At 44.9% G+C, this 19487-nt stretch overlaps 1 protein-coding gene across 1 annotated transcript in view; it reads left to right on the top strand.

Annotated features, from left to right (window-relative positions):
• Positions 1-19249, top strand: part of fhdc1 (FH2 domain containing 1) — a gene marked incomplete at its 5' end in the record, with an annotated part of 31401 nt that extends 12152 nt beyond the window's left edge. The window contains 7 exon segments of the mRNA XM_080444129.1: positions 3371-3471; positions 7478-7548; positions 9287-9394; positions 11668-11738; positions 15473-15590; positions 15878-16042; positions 16360-19249. Coding sequence (XP_080300255.1) covers positions 3371-3471; positions 7478-7548; positions 9287-9394; positions 11668-11738; positions 15473-15590; positions 15878-16042; positions 16360-18579 — 2854 coding nt within the window. The 3' untranslated portion in view covers positions 18580-19249.
• Between the last annotated feature and the right edge of the window lie 238 nt (positions 19250-19487).

Raw genomic sequence — 19487 nt, 5'->3', positions numbered from 1 at the left:
CAACTGTCATTCTATTCTTAATCTGTTTTATTTATGCACAAGTAAAGTAGACATATTTGAAGACATGTCTTTATTTACTCGTCGATAGATGCTTATTTGGATTTTCTACCTCGACCACTTGACAAAGCTTGTGTCTCTCATGCATGATTTACACTTGGTTGTGTGGTGGTGTCACGCACCAAATACAGCAGATCTACAAGGTTGTAGATCTTGTAGATCTGCTATTTTCAGTGCCTTACTCAAGCCGTATACTCTTAACCTTACACTTTCTTAGTCAATCTGGATAAGAACGTTTGCTAAATGCCTAACTTGTTGTGTAACTGGTGTCTATTTAGCCTGGGAAATGCAATGGTGTGCAAGCATCAAGTTAAATGTGATATCGTGATGAAATCATGTCAAATTACAATTTACAATTTCGGCATTTATCAGATGCTCTTTTCCAGAGTGATTTACAAAGTGTTAAAATTGGGAGTAAAATGCCATGAACCCTATTCAACAAACGGCAAGGTAGATGATCACGTAAATAGACTGCAAAGAAAACAATTAAGTAACTAGGATACCAGAGTAATCAAACCTAGCATCTGTCTATATACCATTCTTAACATTTGTGGTTAAGCAAACAGTAAACTGGTGACATTAGCCATGCTAACAGGTAAGCATTGTGTTTGTATTGGTCCATAGTTAAATAGTCAGCAGTAAAAAGCTTTTTAGTGCATCATCCCCTTTGTTGATGCGTGTCGAGTTACCCAGCTACCATTGTTTGTTGTACAAGTCTTAATCTCTGTTTGGATTGGTTGGTATTGTAGTAAGGTGAGCTGTGATGGGTTCTGCTAACATCCATGTTCATTCAGGTATTTACTTTAAAGGGGGGTTAACCTTTTTCATCCTGGCGTCCCTATTTTGGGGCATTCCATTACAGGCAAAAATGGCGTTTTTTCCCCCCAAACTGGTTTATGAAGTAATGAAAACAGCCGGTCTACAACGTCACAGCGCATCACATTTAAGCTATTTGTTTTATGACGAAGCAAGTGGTTACAGTAAGAGCAGAAATAAATATGTTCCCATTGGGTGGTGATTTGCATGCATGAGAGAGAGAGGAGGGTGGGTGAGAGAGAGAGAGAGGCAAGAGAGACAGACAGACACAGAGAGAGAGAGAGAGAGAGAGAAAGAGAGAGAGAGAAATGGAAATGTCTCTGTTTTATGGTTGCCATTCAGAGACCCAGTGTAGATGTGTAGGGCCAGCATTTACGTAATATTTATTTATCTTTGATTTGGTTCTTGTCTCTTTACTCTTACCTGTACCTCTGCTCTGTTTCATTCTAGCTGCTATGACACCTGAATCTCTGAGGATCAGTAAATCCTCAGAGGTAATTTGATCTTATCTTAGTGAGATCAGAGTTAATGTCATGAACCCTAGCCAACAAACGACAGGGTAAATGATCAGATAAATAGACGGCATAGAAAACTATTAAGTGCTACAAACTACTTGGATACCAGATAGACATCAAACCTAGCATCTGTCTACACAGCATGCTGTCTGCTAACATTCTGTGGTCAAGCTAACATTTACTAACAAGCTAACAAGTACATGTACTCAGAGCCGTCTGGGAGAAATGTGATTCTGTTCATTAATTATTATTATTATTTATTTTTTTGCGGGGCCCCCCCAAGTGCGGGGCCCGGTGCGGCCGCACCGCTCGCACCACCCTTCCTGCGGCCCTGCATGTACTCAAGTACTGTACTTAAGTACAATTTTGAGGTATTTTTTACTTTACTGGAGTATTTCCCATTTTCAATACTTTTACTTCTACTCCACTACATCTCAGAGGCAAATATTGTACTTTTATTCCACTACAATTATTTGACATTTTTAATTACAAAACATACATTACCCACTTCAGCCCTATTCATTTCGGCCATTTGAAAATAGCAGAACTACAAGCTCACAATGCGTCGCGATGCGACACATTGTGAGCTTGTAGATCTGCTATTTTCAAAAGATTTTTATACATTTGAAAACTTGAAATGGGACATTCAGTATAATGAGTACTTTTACTTTTAGTACTTTAAGTACATTTTGATGCCAGTACTTATGTACTTTTACTCAAGTACATTTTGAATTCCGGACTTGTATACTTGTACAGAGTATTTCTACATTGCAGTATTGATACTTTTACTTAAGTGATGACTTTTTCCATCACTGGGGGTCGGGTAGGGGGCGGGGGGACGGGTCATTGTACAGCTTGGGAGCCAGGAGGTGCCAGGAAGGGAGAAGAGTCTAGGATGCTTGGAGCGTTGGCCAGGGTGTCGTAGGGAAGGAAGGGACAGGCAGTTCAGCCAAGATGGCGTTCGGTCAAAATCAGCTGTGGCTTAAGAACTTGAACAGCATCCAAGATTCCGCGTACACCGTTGAAATGAGAAACCGGATCAGAGGACATTTTGAAATCTGAATGACTTTCACGGTATTGTGTTTGGGTTCAAAGAATGTGTCACCTTAAAACTTTTATTGATCCCTGTGTCATCGTGGCAGCAACGGCAGTAAGAATGAAACACACAGGATAGGTGCAGATAGAGTAGAGATAAGAATAAGATAAATAAAATACAAATAAATAGACTTGAGTCTGAGCTTGTAGATCTGCTATTGTTACAGAGTGTTTGCCCCCAGAATCAGGACGCCGGGGTTCATGTGGTTAATGTGATTTTGCTGAGCTATGTGGGTAAACCTCTAGACCTAAGAGTGCTGATATGAGAGGTCGCTCGCTGTGCCAGTTCAGCCCGCGTTGCCACTTTTAGCTGCGTTGATAGGCTCTATGCCTTCATTAGTATCATTGATAACACCTTCAGAGGTGTTACCAATGATACTAATGAAGGCTCTGTTCCATTCTGGTCAAACAGAGTCAGGGTGCTGATATAGTGCATGTTGGCTCACTGGAAACACTCTGCTACACCAGTTTGTCTCAAAGTGTGGTCCAGGGACCCTCATGGTTCCTTGAGGGGGTTCCAAATGGCTCTTTACGGGTGTGTAACTCTGAGATTGTACAAATGTAAACATTTGTACACTCACAGAGTTATGGGGGTAAACTGTGCTACACTAAATGGAACAGCCTTAATTAGTATCATTGGTAAAACCTGTGAAGGAAGTAAGGAAGAGCCCCAATTTCATTCCAATATGGCTGCTGTGCATAGAGCCTTTTGGCCATCTGCCGTATCTGACCCCAGAGGTTATACGGCAATTGACCGATCAGGACAAGCTCACCGTCCGTATCACCCTCTCAGTCCTTGTATCGATCCTCTTACCCCAGGTCAAATAAAGGCAGGGTATATGATAGTATATGAATGTGACACCCGTGTACTGGTGTTTCCCGTATAGTTTTGAGGTGCGCATCGAGGCCATGGTGCTGCGTGAAGAGTTCTTTCCGTCTTGTGCGGTGATGAGCCGCGATATCGATGTCATCCATGTCGCCACTAAAGGTAATGACCGGCACGCGCACACACACACACACACACACACACACACACACACACACACACACACACACACACACTCACACTCACACTCACACTCAGACACACAGACACCTCAAACTCACACGCAATCTGTGTAAACCTACGCATACTAAAAAGTGATGCATAGGTATATAAACACACACACACATTTAAATGTGCATGCACGTACAGTACTGTCCTCACACACACACACACACACACACCCCCACACACACACACACACACACACACACACACACACACACTCTCTCAGACACACACACTCGGACAGGTGACCCAGTTATCTGAGCCAGCAGTGAACTATGTCTATGTGAAGTGGTTGGAATGTGTCACCCGAGATGACACAGTGCAGATACACACAGGTACAGTTACACACGCCAAGGGCAACAAACAAGTGATGATGTTGCATTTGAAATGTCACCAATATTTGACAACGTTATATTGTATGTTTAAGTAGGCGTTGTCCTTGTAGTTGAAGCAGCAAGCATAACTCTATCCCTGACCTCGCTCTAAACCGAAACCGAAACAAACTAGTCAGACTACTACTAGATCTCACACCTAGGACCCGGATGGCTCAGGGTAGAGGACAGAGTACAGCAACTTGCAATGGGCCTGGTTTTCAAGGGACCTCAAGGGATACTCAAGGAACCAGTGTCCATGTACCTGTCAAACCAGTGGTTCTCAAACTTTTTCATGTCAAGGACCCCCAAAATGATATGTATTTGGCTGCGGACCCCCCCCCCCCCATCTCAGAAATATTTTCTGTCAGGGATTTTTCCAGCAGATCTACAACCTCATACAGCACGGCACTTGGTGCTTGTATATCTGCTATTAACTGCTATTTTTTAATAGCCAAAGACCCCAGTTTGAGAACCAATGTGTCAAACTACTTCAAAAGAGTGATAAACGCCCACGGGCACAACACCAGAGGGATCTCCACTGATCTCATTCCCCCCAGATTCGACACAAATATGGGGATGAATTCATTTCATTATTATGCCACCAAAATGTGGAATGCCCTACCACCAGCCATTACAAAGTGCGACTCCCTACCTTCATTCAAAACCGCCATAAAAGAGCACCTGTCTGCAATTTTTAACTGGAACTAGACAAGTATTCTAGCTTGCCAAAAGAAATTACCTGACATTGTATGTCTTTATATGTCTTGATGAATTGAATACATGGGGCCACACTGGAAACAAGCTCTCAGGGCTTTTTGTATTATTCTTTTAGCATTATTGTATAATAATAATAATAAAGTATTCAATCAATCAATCAATCAAACCTAACCTCTAAATGTCTAATCCTAATCCTAAACCCAGCCTGAATCTTTTCCTCATCGTATAAGGCTAAAGGGCCGTCCATACCAAGCACTATAACTATAAAGATATGGTTTTAAAAACCAAGTGGACGGCAAAGACCAAGCCACAACTATAACAAAAACACGGTGGACGATAAAGTTATAGTTCTTGGTGTGAATGGCCCTTGTTTTATTTATTTATTTATGTATGTAGGCTTTTTCTGCCTTTATTGATAGGCATAGAAACTGGGGAGAGAGAGATAGAGAGTGACACGCAGCAAAGGTCGTCGGGATCGGGCATCAGCAGCCTATAGGTGCCCGGACTGCTACCCTAGCCATCCGGGCAGAATGGCCCTTATTTTGAGGATTTCACATGCACACACGCACACACACACATCCCTTAATAATCCACTTAATAATCCACTGTGAATCAGGGGGGATTAGTTCACACTGATCAGCAAATTCTGAAACAGAGCTCTGAGCCTAATATATACTTCACCGCATGACAGTGTCAGAGAGTTGTGTCAAGGAAAGGAGGGGGTCAGAAACGCTCCAGGTCATGAGGTTCGTGTATCACACACATCCTTCATCAACACAACACTCAACATGTGTTGTCGACAGAGGTTCATTATGACTCATAATAATGGCACTGGGACAGAGAACACTCCATTCACTACAATGGGAACATGTTGCTCTACAATAGACTGGTTATATAAAGTAGTTGAAAATAGTATAAATCTAACACACCAGTATAATGCTACCGTATGCAATTATTTCCACACCATTAAAGAGTAACATTGCCGATTTTGCACCCAAACCCTATTTTAATGAAGTTGAGGACATAATAAACGTGATGTTGGAGTGTGTTTTGTGTTTTTGTGTTTTTTTCTGCGTTTTGATATTTTGAACATGATTTCGGTGACTGTGACATCATCGTACAGAATGTCAGTTCTTCCTGGACTACAATGGACTACAGCCCATGTTTCCTGTAGTTCCATTCAGACCTTCCCCTCCAGCTGATGTCAATCACCTTGTTTAGACTAACAAACACGTAGTCAGACTGTACTATATAAGTGGTCAGGGAAGAGAGAGGAGTGTGACTTTTGAATTTATTTAGTTCTTTATGCGTTTGTTTTAACCATCAGCTGGGGGAGAAGGTCGGACTGGAACTACCAGTCCGGAAGAACTGACATTCTGTACGATGTCACAGTCGCCGAAATCGTGTTAAAAATGTCAAAACACACTCCAGCATCATGTTAATTATGTCCTCAGCTTCATTAAAATAGGGTTTGGATGCAAAATCGGCAAAGTTGCCCTTTAAAGAATTGCATATGGGATCATTTTACTGGTGTGCAGATTTTTTGCCTAGTAGGTCCGGGATGCAATATAAGCTGTTTCTCAGCATTTCCTCATCTGGTTATATAATGTGCACATTTATATATGCATGAACACAATAAAACAGGTTTCATTCAGCTCATTGCTGATCTTCTTTGAGTGGCGCTCAAAGAAGGAGAAATAAGTGTGTAATGTGATGCTGTGCTCTGACTGGAATGGATTGATCCATGTGAGCATATCTATTGATTTGAGACACAACAATTTATTCTATTGAAAAAAATGCAGTAAAAGATGCTTGGAGTAATTTATAGCGCACTAATATCATCCTGGACGATGAACTTTATTGTTAAACATATGTAATAAATATCTGGGGTGCCCCAGTGGTTCACCTGGAAGAGCGCACATTGTACCTTTCCAGTATGGGTTTTGATTGAATGAATACTTCATTAACAAGATTGTTAGCAGTACAGGTAGTCGGTGGTGGGAAAAAGTACTCAAATGTTTTATTTAAGTAAAAGTATCAATACTGCAATATAGAAATACTCTGTTACAAGTAAAAGTCCGGAATTAAACATTTACTTGAGTAAAAGTACAAAAGTATTGGCATCAAAATGTACTTAAAGTACCAAAAGTAGAATGTACTCATTATGCAGAATGTTCCATTTCACAAGTTTCTTCAAATGCATTAAATATATACAAATCTTTTGAAAATAGCAGATCGTTGTGAGCTTGTAGATCGGCTATTTTCAAATAGCCAAAGTATATATAGGGTTGCAGTGGTTATTGTATGTTTTGTAATAAGAATCAAAATCAAAGTAACTAGCAACTAAAGTTTTCAAATAATTGTAGTGGAGTAAAAAGTACAATATTTGTCTCTGAGATGTAGTGGAGTAGAGTAAGTAAGAAGTAAATACTCCAGTTAAGTAAAAATAAATAAAAAAAAAACATTACTTAAGTACAGTACTTGAGTAAATGTACTTAGTTACTTTACACTAAGTACATTTGTAGGTAGTACAGTCAAAGTTTATGCTAAAAGAATATAACACAAAAAGCCCCAGGGCAGCTGAGTGGTTAGTGAGCCCGCCTAGGGAGCCAGAGGCCCTGGTTGCCCCAGGTTCGATTCCAGGCCAGGCCAGCATATGTGTCGATGAAATGAAATTTGTCCCTGAGCAAGACTCTTAACCCCTAATTGCTCACAGCTTCTCATTGGAAACAAGACCGCAAGGACTTTCATGAATGACCTGTTAAAACGAATTATCCTTTTAATGCAATACAATACAATACAATACATATTGGGTGGTGTGTTGTTGTAATGGATGTCTGTTGTTTGTGTAGAGCTGATGAACTGTGAGGAGCTTCATGCCATCCTGCACCTGGTGCTGCAGGCTGGGAACATCATGAACGCTGTGAGTACACAACTACTGCATCTATTCACCTTATTCGTGGCCCTTCTTTTTCTCTGTCTGCTGCTTCATTCAATGGGTGCGTTCGGAAATGTGCACTGGGAGCGCACTCACGTATTAGTTTGTATTAGCCAGTGTGCTCGGTGCGTTATATCCGAACCGCCCCCATATCTGGTCACTTCTGCCCCAGTATGCTACTGCAGGTGTAATGCAGGTAATCAGCAGTGTTGCCAGATTTTACAAGAGAAACAAGCGGCCAGGTCTATGAAAACAAGCCCAAAAGAAGCGACTAGGCTAAGTTTTACCTCTTTAAATCAGCTACTTTAAAATAGCAGATCTACAAGCTCACAACGCGTCGCATTGTGGCACGTTGTGAGCTTGTTGCTATTTCAAATGTTTTTTGTATTTTTTAAACATTTTTAAATCTTGTATGGGGGTCCCTGGCACATATGAGGTTCCGCGGACTAATACATATTTATCTGGGGGTCCTTGACATGAAAAAACAAGATTAGACAGCAAGCCCAAATAAGCAACTACACTTTAGAAACCACCAATATTTACAAGTGACTATACATAAAAACAAGTTGCTTATGATAAGCAGACATGGCAATACTGGTAAACAGGAAACCCCTTGAAACCCCCACCCCCCTTACCCCCCTATGTTAGAGCGGAAACGGTGGGCGTGGCCAGGAATAATGTGAATACTGTACACACATTACATTCATTTTCATTCACTACTGTGCTACCTGTACAGGTTTAAATGTTATAGCTTTGTGTTATCCACATAACAAGTGACAAGTAACACAGTTAGGATGTGTGTGACTGTAAGAATGAGCTGCACCTCCTAAATTCAGTGCACCAAGTAGGCTATTAGGGAGAGAACCCACGCTAAGGGAAGGAGGACATTTCATCACTGTGTAACATTCGTTTCAGTAGTCTTTTTGGAGACTACTCTTATAGCTCTGATGTCATTATAGCTTTTCTCTGTATGGAAGTACTGCTCAAAAATGAATGCTGCTGGGTCCTAGCACCTCAGTATATTTTGGAACACAAGTTGTCAGAAACTGTATTTATTAGATTTAAAATACATAAATAAATACATTTCCAGTACATTTCAGGTGCCTGCGTTAGACACTCGTGACTAAAATAGTGTTTAGAGTAGTCTTAAAACAAACAAACAAATGTATTACAAAATACACCATTAAAACAATATATAAAAAATATCATTTACACAGGACCTCTCTAACGCTCACTATGGTGTTGTTTGCTGACAAATCACTGATTTACAAGCTTCAGTAACTGATTTAGAAGATATCTGGTTGTGACACAAAACATTGTTAAGCCTCGGTTTGTGTTGACATACTACGGGGCATCAATGAAGCTGTACTTCCCATTCTCTGCACCTCTCTCTCTCTCGTACACTGTACTGCGTTACAATATGACAATATGACTAACATCACAATCAGAATCAGAGTAATTTGGTAGATGCACGGAATTTGATTCAACTCCAAACAGAAATGGTAAATATTTACATTAAGCGATACAAAATGAAATTGATAAAAACTAAAATGAAGGTGTGTCTTTTGTGTACATTTAGTGTTGTTGTTGTGTTCTCAGAGGAGGTAGTGCTGTTTTGTTTTGTTGAGTTGCCTTCTCCGCGAGGTATTGTTGAATCTTATTGTTCTTGTGTCGTGGCTTATTGTTGTTGTATTGTGTCTTATTGTTGTGTTGTGCGTTTCAGGGAGGTTATGCGGGCAACGCTGTGGGATTCAAGCTGTCCTCTCTCCTCTCGTTGGCTGACACCAAGGCCAACAAACCAGGCATGAACCTCCTGCACTTTGTGGCTCTGGTGAGTGCAACTTCTTTATAGAATTACTTACATATTTATGCTCTTCAGCCCCCTGTGGGGCAGAAGGCATCCATAATGTTCCTCCACCAATCACTGTCTTTAGAAACCATATGTGCCTCGTGGAGATGGGATCTCCGTGAGAGACCCATCTCCAGCAGCTCAGCCTCTTCTTTATATAATGTGTACGTATAAATGTAATAGTACTGTATAATAAATGAATAAATGATAATATCATGATGTATTATGTTTTCAGAGTCCATTGTATGTGAATTATACATGAACTTGCGTTTTAGTTGATAGACAGGTATCTTTGTCTACAGGGTTTCTTATGCTCATTAGCAGGGAACTCACCAGTATATGTGTCAGATTGACCATTTCAAACCATTAATATTTCATGCAAAGAAAGATGAGTGACCAAGGCACTCTTACACTCTACGGAGCCTTTGTATTTGTATGGCTAATGCATACAGTAAGTAAGTAAGTAGCCTTGTTGGTTCCCAAGCCATGTGGCCCATAGGGCAGGAGCCTATCTCCTGTTCCTATAGCGAGGCAGCTTGATGTACAAGTGCGTCCCCCAGCCATGACATTCACTAGTAAGAGACCACACCTTCTGCTTAAGTTAACGGGTTTTATTGAACCAAAATGGGTGGACGTGTGTGGATGTGGAACCCGGGCGGGGTGAGACTCTGGGTTGTGGGGAGTATGTCTCGGGAGCGGACGGCCATCGTTGCTCTACTCGGGGAGCGGTCGGTCGTCTAGGCTCCGTCACTGTCCCCCCCCGGATTCCTAGAGAAGTAGAGACAGAAGGGAGAAGAGCGAGAATCGAGGGGGAAGGAGGAGGTTGGGGTGGAGGAGGACGAACTTGAAACCGATGAAAGGCAGAAAGAGCCGATCTACGAGCGCAGTACTCGCGACCCATGTTTGGTCTGTAGTGGAGCAGAACAAACAAGAGTTGAGAGATCGCAGGTGTATTTATACTGTGGTGATTGCAACAAGGATTGGCTGAGGTGAGTGGAGGCAGGTGTAGTGGATAGGGGTGATTATGAATGGGGAGTGGCTAATGAGTGAAGGTAGTGTGGTAGACAGGGAAGCGATTGAGGACGGGGAGTGGCTGTGATAACATAAGCAGAGGGTGGTCTCCACTCCTGAACCTACGTTGTAAACAACTACATTACAAGTGCACCCCCTGGACATGATGCTAGTATGTCGCAAGGACTTACCAAGAATTGTGGTCCAAAAATAAACAAACTGTCTCTGCGATATTGTCAGGGAGCTGGCTCTGTATCGTTTATGATAGTCAGTCACTCATATTTGATACAGTCTGTTTCTGGCAAAAATGTAACTAATTCGGCGGAAGTAACATTAGCGCTTTCTCACCGTCAGTTGATGCTTCATATCCATATGACTCAAACCTCATTTGTTTATTTTTGGACACACTTATTTGACACAATATTAAACACGTCTATGGGAATTCAGAAAGGGGGAAATAAAATACAACCAAGGTAGGATGCCTAAATTACGTCAGACCTCGGTGTTCTATGACCCGGCTGGGGAATTGAACCCCGACCTCCCAATCTCTGAGTGGGCACTCTAACCACAAGGCCACTGAGCTGGCATAATACATATAGTAGCATGGATAACAAATAAACAACAACGCGTTGCAGCACACCAGCCTTTATCGGGTGAATAAACATTACTGAAGAACAGACAAGACTCATTTCAAAATATATTTAGCAGGTGACTAGAAATGGGGGTGAAAACCCACATATAAACACAACATACAATACGATGCATCATGAATCAACTTTATCACCCTCGTACGAACGAGCACCTTGTTAGATTTTACTCATCTTCCTCCTCTCTCTGTTTTTCTACATTCATTTTTCATATTGTAAAAGCAATCGCTCTGATTTGAACTGATTTGAAACTTGAAATGGATCGATGACTTCTTGGCTGGGATGATTCTATATTTAATGTTTTTTTAAATAAATAATAATAACAAAGTGAGAAGAGAGGCTGGGAAGGTGAAACAGTTGTGTGTCGTTCACAGCAGGGGGTGATGATGGGTAAACTGCGTGAGACGTGGATTAATATTGCAGGAGGGCCGGAGAGATAGCAGATGGCAACAAACACTTACATAACTATACAGACAGCAGTCACTTTCTCAGTAAAAAATAAACTTAACAACATTATAACGACGATGTAAACTATGTACTCTCTCTCTCTCTCTCTCTCTCTCTCTCTCTCTCTCTCTCTCTCTCTCCATAATGTAGGAGGGAAAGAAGAAAGATGAGAAGCTACTGAAGTTTCCCGAGAAGCTTCAACATGTTCAGAGTGCCGCAAGGTAAGACGGGAAAAAAAAGTTCTGCTGGAGATAAAACAAAACAACAAAACTCTTTATCAGGTCCATTGTTTTTCTTTATAGGAAGCCGAGATCACTGACTAGCCAACATGTAATTCAAATTACAGTTCTATGACTGTAAGAAGAACAGTACAGTACAGTAACTTTGGGACATATTGATTGTCATAATGATCATGTTATAACATAGTAATTACCTATTGACACATGCGGCGTACAGGATCCAACACGACCCCACATTCTCAGAACCTCCGAATGTGACATGTACCGCATGCACACGCTTGCACGGCGTCTGCAAGCAGCCACCGTAGTTGGTGGTTAGAGAGGCCGTATGGTAATCAGAAGGTCACTTTTAAAGTGTCCTTTAGGAAGACACTTACCCCCCTAACAGCTCCCCACCTGAGCGCTCATCATGACCATCTGAGCAGCCATCAGCTGGGTGAAGCTGAAATTGAATTTGCCTCTGCAGGGATGAATGAATTTCTACCTTTTTACATACATGTGTCTGTGCATGTTTGTCTGAATGGTAGACGGTGCAAATTAGAATCTGCTAAACATAGAACTCACTCTATTTCTTTGTTGGATTGAAGCCATTATTTCGGCATACGCTGCAGACACATTATTATGCAAGCCAGGTATAGTAGAGTACAGTACTTAGACTGAGAGACTGTACTGTTTGTACTCTGTCTATTCCCTCCGGCAGCCCCTGTGAGTTGGTCAAGGTGTGTGACGCTGTAGTATGATAGGGGTGGCAGGGGTTTCAACGTTTTTCAGGCCGAGGACCCCCTAGCTGAGGGGGGGGGGGGGGAAGCCAGAGTGCAGAGGGCCCCGCACGAATTCCGGACAACGGCAACCACCCATCAGGGCATTCATGGATGACCTCACAGTCATGACAGAATCAGTCCCAGGCTGCCGGTGGATTCTGAAGGGGCTTGAAGAGCTGGTGGAGTGGTCCCGGATGCGTTTCAAACCCGCCAAATCCAGATCAATGGTGCTGAGGAAAGGGAAGGTGGTGGACAAGTTCCGGTTTAACATCGCAGACACAGCCATTCCAACTATCTCAGAGAAGCCAGTCAAGAGCTTAGGAAAAGTTTTTGACTGCTCTCTGAGAGACACAACATCTATCCAGTCGACCTGCACTGAGTTGGATGGCTGGCTGAAATCCGTGGACAAGTCAGGCCTACCTGGGAAGTTTAAAGCCTGGGTCTACCAACATGGCATTCTTCCCAGGATTCTGTGGCCCCTCCTTGTCTATGCGGTCCCTATCTCAACAGTTGAGACCCTAGAGAGGAGGGTCAGCACCCACCTCCGGAGATGGCTTAGGTTACCAAGGAGCCTGAGCAGCATTGCACTCTACGGGAACACCAACAAACTGCAACTGCCTTTCAAATCCTTGGAGGAGGAATTCAAGGTAACTAGAGCCAGAGAAGTGGTTCAGTACAGGGACTCAAGTGATCCGAAGGTGGCTAAAGCAGGGATCCAAGTGAGGACTGGCAGGAAATGGACGGCAGAGGAAGCAGTTCAAGAGGCAGAGGCAAGGCTGCGTCACAAGAGCCTGGTGGGAGTGGTCACACAAGGTCGAGCTGGGCTAGGATCCTTTCCAACTCCCCAAATGAACACCAGTGGAAAGGAAGGGCGCCGTCTTGTTCAGGAGGAGGTGAGAGCAGCAGTGGAGGAGACAAGAACCTGCAAGGCAGTGGGAATGAAGCAACAGGGAGCTTGGACGAGATGGGAGAATGCGGTTGAGAGGAAAGTGACCTGGGCTGAGCTTTGGAAAGCCGAGCCTCACCGCATCAAATTCCTAATCCAGGCAGTGTATGATGTGCTTCCAAGCCCATCAAATCTGCACACATGGGGCATAGCAGAGACACCAGCATGCCCATTGTGTTCCAAGCGAGGAACCCTGGAACACATCCTTGGTTGCTGTACAAAGGCACTTGGAGATGGACGGTACAGGTGGAGGCATGACCAAGTCCTGAAGACATCAGCACAGGACTGGCGTGGTCAAAGCAGTTCCGACACTCCAAGAACACCATCGCCTTTGTCAGAGCTGGGGACAAGCCAACTTCTGCCAGAAAAACATCTGCAGGCATCCTGACGTCTGCAAGAGACTGGCAGTTGTTGGTGGACCTTGAACATCAGCTGAAGTTCCCCAGCCATATTGCAGTCACCACCCTGCGACCAGACATTGTCCTTGTGTCTGAGTCCACCAAGCAAGCTGTGCTGCTGGAGCTGACAGTCCCGTGGGAAGATCGCTTGGAAGAAGCTTTTGAAAGGAAGCTCTCCAAGTACGCAGGACTGGTCAGCGACTGTCAGCAGGCGGGATGGAGAGCAAGGTGTTTCCCTGTGGAAGTTGGGTGCAGAGGATTTGCAGCCCGTTCCTTGGTCAGAGCCTTCAGTAGTTTAGGCATCGAGGGAGAGAGAAAGAGGAGAGCCATCCGCAGTACCACCGATGCGGCAGAGAGGGCCTCAAGATGGCTGTGGCTCAAAAGAGGGGAGCCATGGAGTCATGGTAGCTAGCTAGCCATCTGGACACAAGCTGGGGTCTGATCAGCCCCGGCTGGGTTACCTGGAGGAGGGCGTATGATGTTGCGAGACCCGAAACGTCCTATGATTCCAGGAACATCACTGAAGATGTGTCCAGATTAGGCATCAGTAGATGTATGTACACAGCATGGAGATAAGAGGTTTCTGCCCGACAGCAATCATATACAGTACTATATATCTGTGGGTAAAATCAAACATAATATGTTTTCGATTGCTGTATGTTTTTGAAACCTAATATGACAAATATATAGGATGTGTTTGTGTTTGTGTGTGGGGCTGTTCCAGTGTTCATGCAGCATACTGTACTGATTGTATTGTGGATTCCTTGTTAAGTGTCTCCCAGCCTCCGCAGGCTGTTAGACTGCAGTCTACAAAGCTGCAGAATATAATGACACAGCAGCACAGTGCTCAACATTATGATAATAATGAGAGCTTCCACGCACGCACGCACGCACGCACACACACACACACACACACACACACACACACACACACACACACACACACACACACACACACACACACACACACACACACACACACACACACACACACACACACACACACACAGTAGCAGCAGGGGTTTATTTGCTGTTCTCTAGAGCCAGACCCATTTAATATATGTCTGGCTGATATATCAGCCATTATTTGACTTATTGGATGACATCATTGGTATCATCAATTATGCGGCCAATGTGCCCTGATTTTTTACCACTTTCAACCAGGCGTTGCTATTTAGGGAAAGTCATTACAGGAAAACAAAATAGCAGATATACAATCTCTGTTGTTTTTAAGTGATTCAATAAAAAAGGTTTTCTGTGTTTATTTGAAAAGAAATTATCGGTCAGTAATTGGTGGTCTAGGGCTCTCTAAAACCGGGTTGACATTGAACCCAAAAATATGCCATTAGTTGGTTCATGTATGTGGTGGATTTACAAAAATCCACACATTCAGTGAGTGTTAGCTATGTGTCTACTGTATGTTCTCTTATAAGATCGCAGTATGATCAGTATTAGTTACTGTATGTCTCTACTGTGTGTCTATGTTCTCCTGCAGGATCTCATTATGATCAGTATTAGTTATGTCTCTACTGTGTGTCTATGTTCTCCTTTAAGATCTCATTATGATCAGTATTAGTTATGTCTCTACTGTGTGTCTATTCTCTCCTATAGGATCTCAGTGGAGAACATTGAGATGGAGTTCTCCTCCCTCTATGTGAGGACTAGGTCCCTGGAAGAGAAGGTCCAAGGAGACCAGGACCTCCTGCTACAGCTGGAACCCTTTCTGCAGGTGAACACACACACACACACACACACACACACACACACACACACACACACACACACACACACACACACACACACACACACACACACTGTAACTAGACTGCTTGTGTACTCTCATCTGATCTTAATTTATGTTACCTTATGTAATCATACTGTATCAATTCATCTAACAGACATGGTGTGTGTGTGTGTGTGTGTGTGTGTGTGTGTGTGTGTGTGTGTGTGTGTGTGTGTGTGTGTGTGTGTGTGTGTGTGTGTGTGTGTGTGTGTGTGTGTGTGTGTGTGTGTCAGAGTTCGGTTCGGACCCTGCAGGACCTGCAGCGGCGCAGGTTGGACCTTCGCAAAGAAGGGAACGCTCTCATTGATTTCTTCTGTGAAGACAAGGACACCTTCAAACTGGACGAGGGCTTTCGCATCTTCCAGGACTTCTGTCTCAAGTTCAAGAAGGCTGTGAAGGTGAGCCTTACTTTCTTACTTAAGGTGGTTAGCTATCTCCCGAAATAATCGTTTCTATTTTATTCTCATTATATTGACACCCCATGAAGCCTTGACTTCATGGCGTTTTTTTAGTTTTGAGCCAATAATTTGACTCTTCGCTGGTCATCAAATTATTGGCTCAGGAATGCGACAAAAACTAAAAGAAATCCATTAATTCAATGCTTCATGGGGTGTGTAATTGATAGAAAATAAGTCATTTAACTACTCCTTTAACATGTTAAGTTAGAACACCCACAAAGTCTTGAACTTTGACCTCTTGTCCTTTCCTCTGTCAGGACAACCTGGACCGGGAGCTGAAGGAGGTGGCCAGGCAGCGTCGTCTCCGAGAGCTGGAGGAGAAGCGCTTCGCCTGGTCCGCCGCCGACCAGAGCGGAGGCTTCGGCCGGAGCAGCAGCGAGAGCGACATGGAGCAGCTCACCAAGGAGGGTCTCCTGGACTTCTTCCAGCAGAGGTCCCAGAGCCCCCACAGCCCTCTGGGACGCTCCGCCAGCGCACGGCGCCACCGCCACACCGTTTCCGCCGCGGCCGCCGAACGCGAGCTCCAAGGTTACCTGGAGCTGTTCGGCGGCGGCGGCTCCGACTACTCTAAGTTCAACAGCCTGCCTCGCTCCGGGCGAGCCCCTCAGCGGAGGACCACCCCTTGGCTCTTGTCTCAGGACGACAACCGTGAGCTGACGGGCCGGGACAGGCCGCTCGCGGCGACGTCCCCGCGAGCCGAGACGGAGCCCATCAGCCCGCTGGTCAGGTATTCCACCTCGGGGTTCAGCGCCAACGAAGACCCATTGAACAACAACAACAACACGATAAGCTACTCGTCCGTGTCCGAGGGCAGCGTCCTGCCTCGCAACTCTTATGTCTTTCAGAAGACAACTCAAGCGCACAACCTGGCGATCATGGGGCATATGAGCGTCAGCGTTGAGAAGCACTTGCTGGTCCGCGTTCCGCAAGCTTTTGACCTGTGTAGTCCGAACAATAACAATCGCCACACGCACTTTGTCCACCAAGGGGACGTCGTTCTGACTGATTTGGAGATGGACACCCCTCCACCGTCACCTGTTCTGGACAACCTTCCATGTCATAAGACCTCAGGAAGAGCTGGAAACATGGTTCCTCCTGCCCAGAAAGGGAAAGAAGGGAAAGAAGAAGATGAAGACAACAACAGCACGGTTTCATCCACGACCTGCGATACGACCCTCCCTCTGGATCCCTTGGTATCCAATAAGAAGCCAGCGCTTTACATCCTAGACTGCACAGAAACGGACTGCTCCGTTGCCTTCGACTGCTCCGACATCGACAGCTCACCGCTGACGAGGGAAGGATTGACGTCCGACTTGAGAACCTTAGACTTTAACAAGGACAGCCAGGAGAACCAGCAGGATCCCAGTTCCCTGTCCTCCAACCTGGAGTCCATGTCTACCAACGACCAGACCATCTCCACTTCAACCAATGAGCTCTCTGCAGCGCGATCTCCAGACGTGGCGTACATTACCCTGTGTGCTGCAGCTGAAGAGTGGGACACCGACAGCTGTGACACTGCCGAAGGCAGACAGGTGGGGGAGAAAGCCGTCCAGACCAACTTCAAGAGCAAGTTGGTTTCCAAAGCATCCAAGGCCAGTGGAACTCACGGCATCAGAATGTTGACCACCAGTGAGAACCAGGGCATGCGTAAGGTCGTGCCTATAACCAGAACCACCAGAGTCGGCAGCCACGTGAAACGGACAGAGCGAGGTGCGTGCCAGGACGGCAATGAGCCGCATCGGCCCCTTCGTGACCAGAGCACCCCGGCCAGAGGAAGAACTGAGAAGACCTGCCGGACCCCCCGACACTCCAGCCTGCCTCCCGACGAGTCCAAAATCAGGTCAGTAAGCCTCACGAGCAGCATCTCCAGATGGGCGCGTGACTCCACCCCGAAAAAGTCCTCCTTCCGCAAGCCCAGCGCCAAGCCTCTGAGGAACATCCCCAAGCTGGCGCCAGAGGAGAAGATGTGCCGCTCCACCATGAGGGCCCTGGCTCAGGCCCAGAACCTGAACCAGAACCTGAACCAGACCGGGGCCTCCTCTGAGGTCAGCGGCTCACAGACACTTGTCCCCAAGATCACCTCGGAGGTGCCCAGTTTTGCCCGGAATACCGTAGCCTCCTCTTCCAGGACCAAGAAGGAGCTTGGCACCCCGTCTGTACCCTCCACTCCTTCCAGGAGCCCCTCGCTCCTGGCTCGGACAGCCTCCGTCAAACAGAACAAAATATCGCCTACAACCCACGCTACTGCTCCACACAATGAGGACAGGCCCCACGGGGGCAGTCTGCGTAAGGTGCAGAGCGCAAAGTCCCCCAGACAGAGTTCCTGCTGTAGCGACACCCCACCACCACCACCACCACCACCACCACTACCTTCGACGCAAGAAGACATTCGCAAGAGTAATAGCTTTACTGAGAAGTCTGTCCAGACCAAAGACTCGGTACCATCCAGCAAATCGCCCAAACCAAGCTGGAAATAGAACTAGACCCACTGGAACTTGAATGGAGGGGGGACTGAATCCCTCCAAAAGATGTACATCAACGTTTTAGTTTCCTTCCTGACTTAACACACGTTGAACGTTTAACTTGTGAACCGAATATTTGATGCAAAAAGGTAGGGATCTTATCACAGATCAATGTAAGTGACCTCACCTCATCTGTGTGAGGATGCTCCACTTTGGCTGCTTTCATTGTTTGTTTTATGAATTGCAAAAGAGCAAGATGCTAGACGATGAACAAAACTGATGAAAGGCAAATCCCACATTCAACAAAGGAGCGTTCTTGGCCTGCTTAGCGGTCTACTGTAATACTGCCATCTGTTATGATGGTCCAAGTAGCTAAACACTACTGAAAATATAATGCTGCTACTGTAATTAGCTTTGACAATTTGAGACTTGAGTTTCATTGTCTTTCATTTCAGGGTCGTGACACTTTACCTGGCTGCTGTCTTTCTTTGCCTTTTCGTTTGTCCTGAATGCTGTTTCTGTTTTTCTACGTATCTCCCTGCTTCATACCTCAGTCAGACTGCAGTGGCCTTGTACCAGAACGACTAAGGCCCCGAGCAGACAGGACGTGTTTTGCGGCCCGTAAAACATAGAGTGGGCTGCACTGCCTTTTTTGTGCAGTCTAGTCTACAAAGCAGAGCAGCTTGCGGTGTTTTTTTTCTCTTGATGTTGAGAGGCAACCAGATAATCACCTGTTACTCTCTTTTGTCGCTATAGCTGTCGCCTGGTCACTGTGCTAAAAGAACAATGGCGGCATGTCTACAACAACGATCTCAATTTTACTCCGTCCAACAAAATCTGTTTCTGATAACGTTGAAGGCGTCAAATAAGCCATGCAGTTGCTCAGTGTTGATTCATTTCACATGTACAACGGCTAGTTTAAA

This window comes from Gymnoscopelus braueri, assembly GCF_963280865.1.
Source record: "Gymnoscopelus braueri genome assembly, chromosome: 2".
Taxonomy (NCBI): domain Eukaryota; kingdom Metazoa; phylum Chordata; class Actinopteri; order Myctophiformes; family Myctophidae; genus Gymnoscopelus; species Gymnoscopelus braueri.
This window is presented reverse-complemented; position numbering and strand designations above follow the sequence as displayed.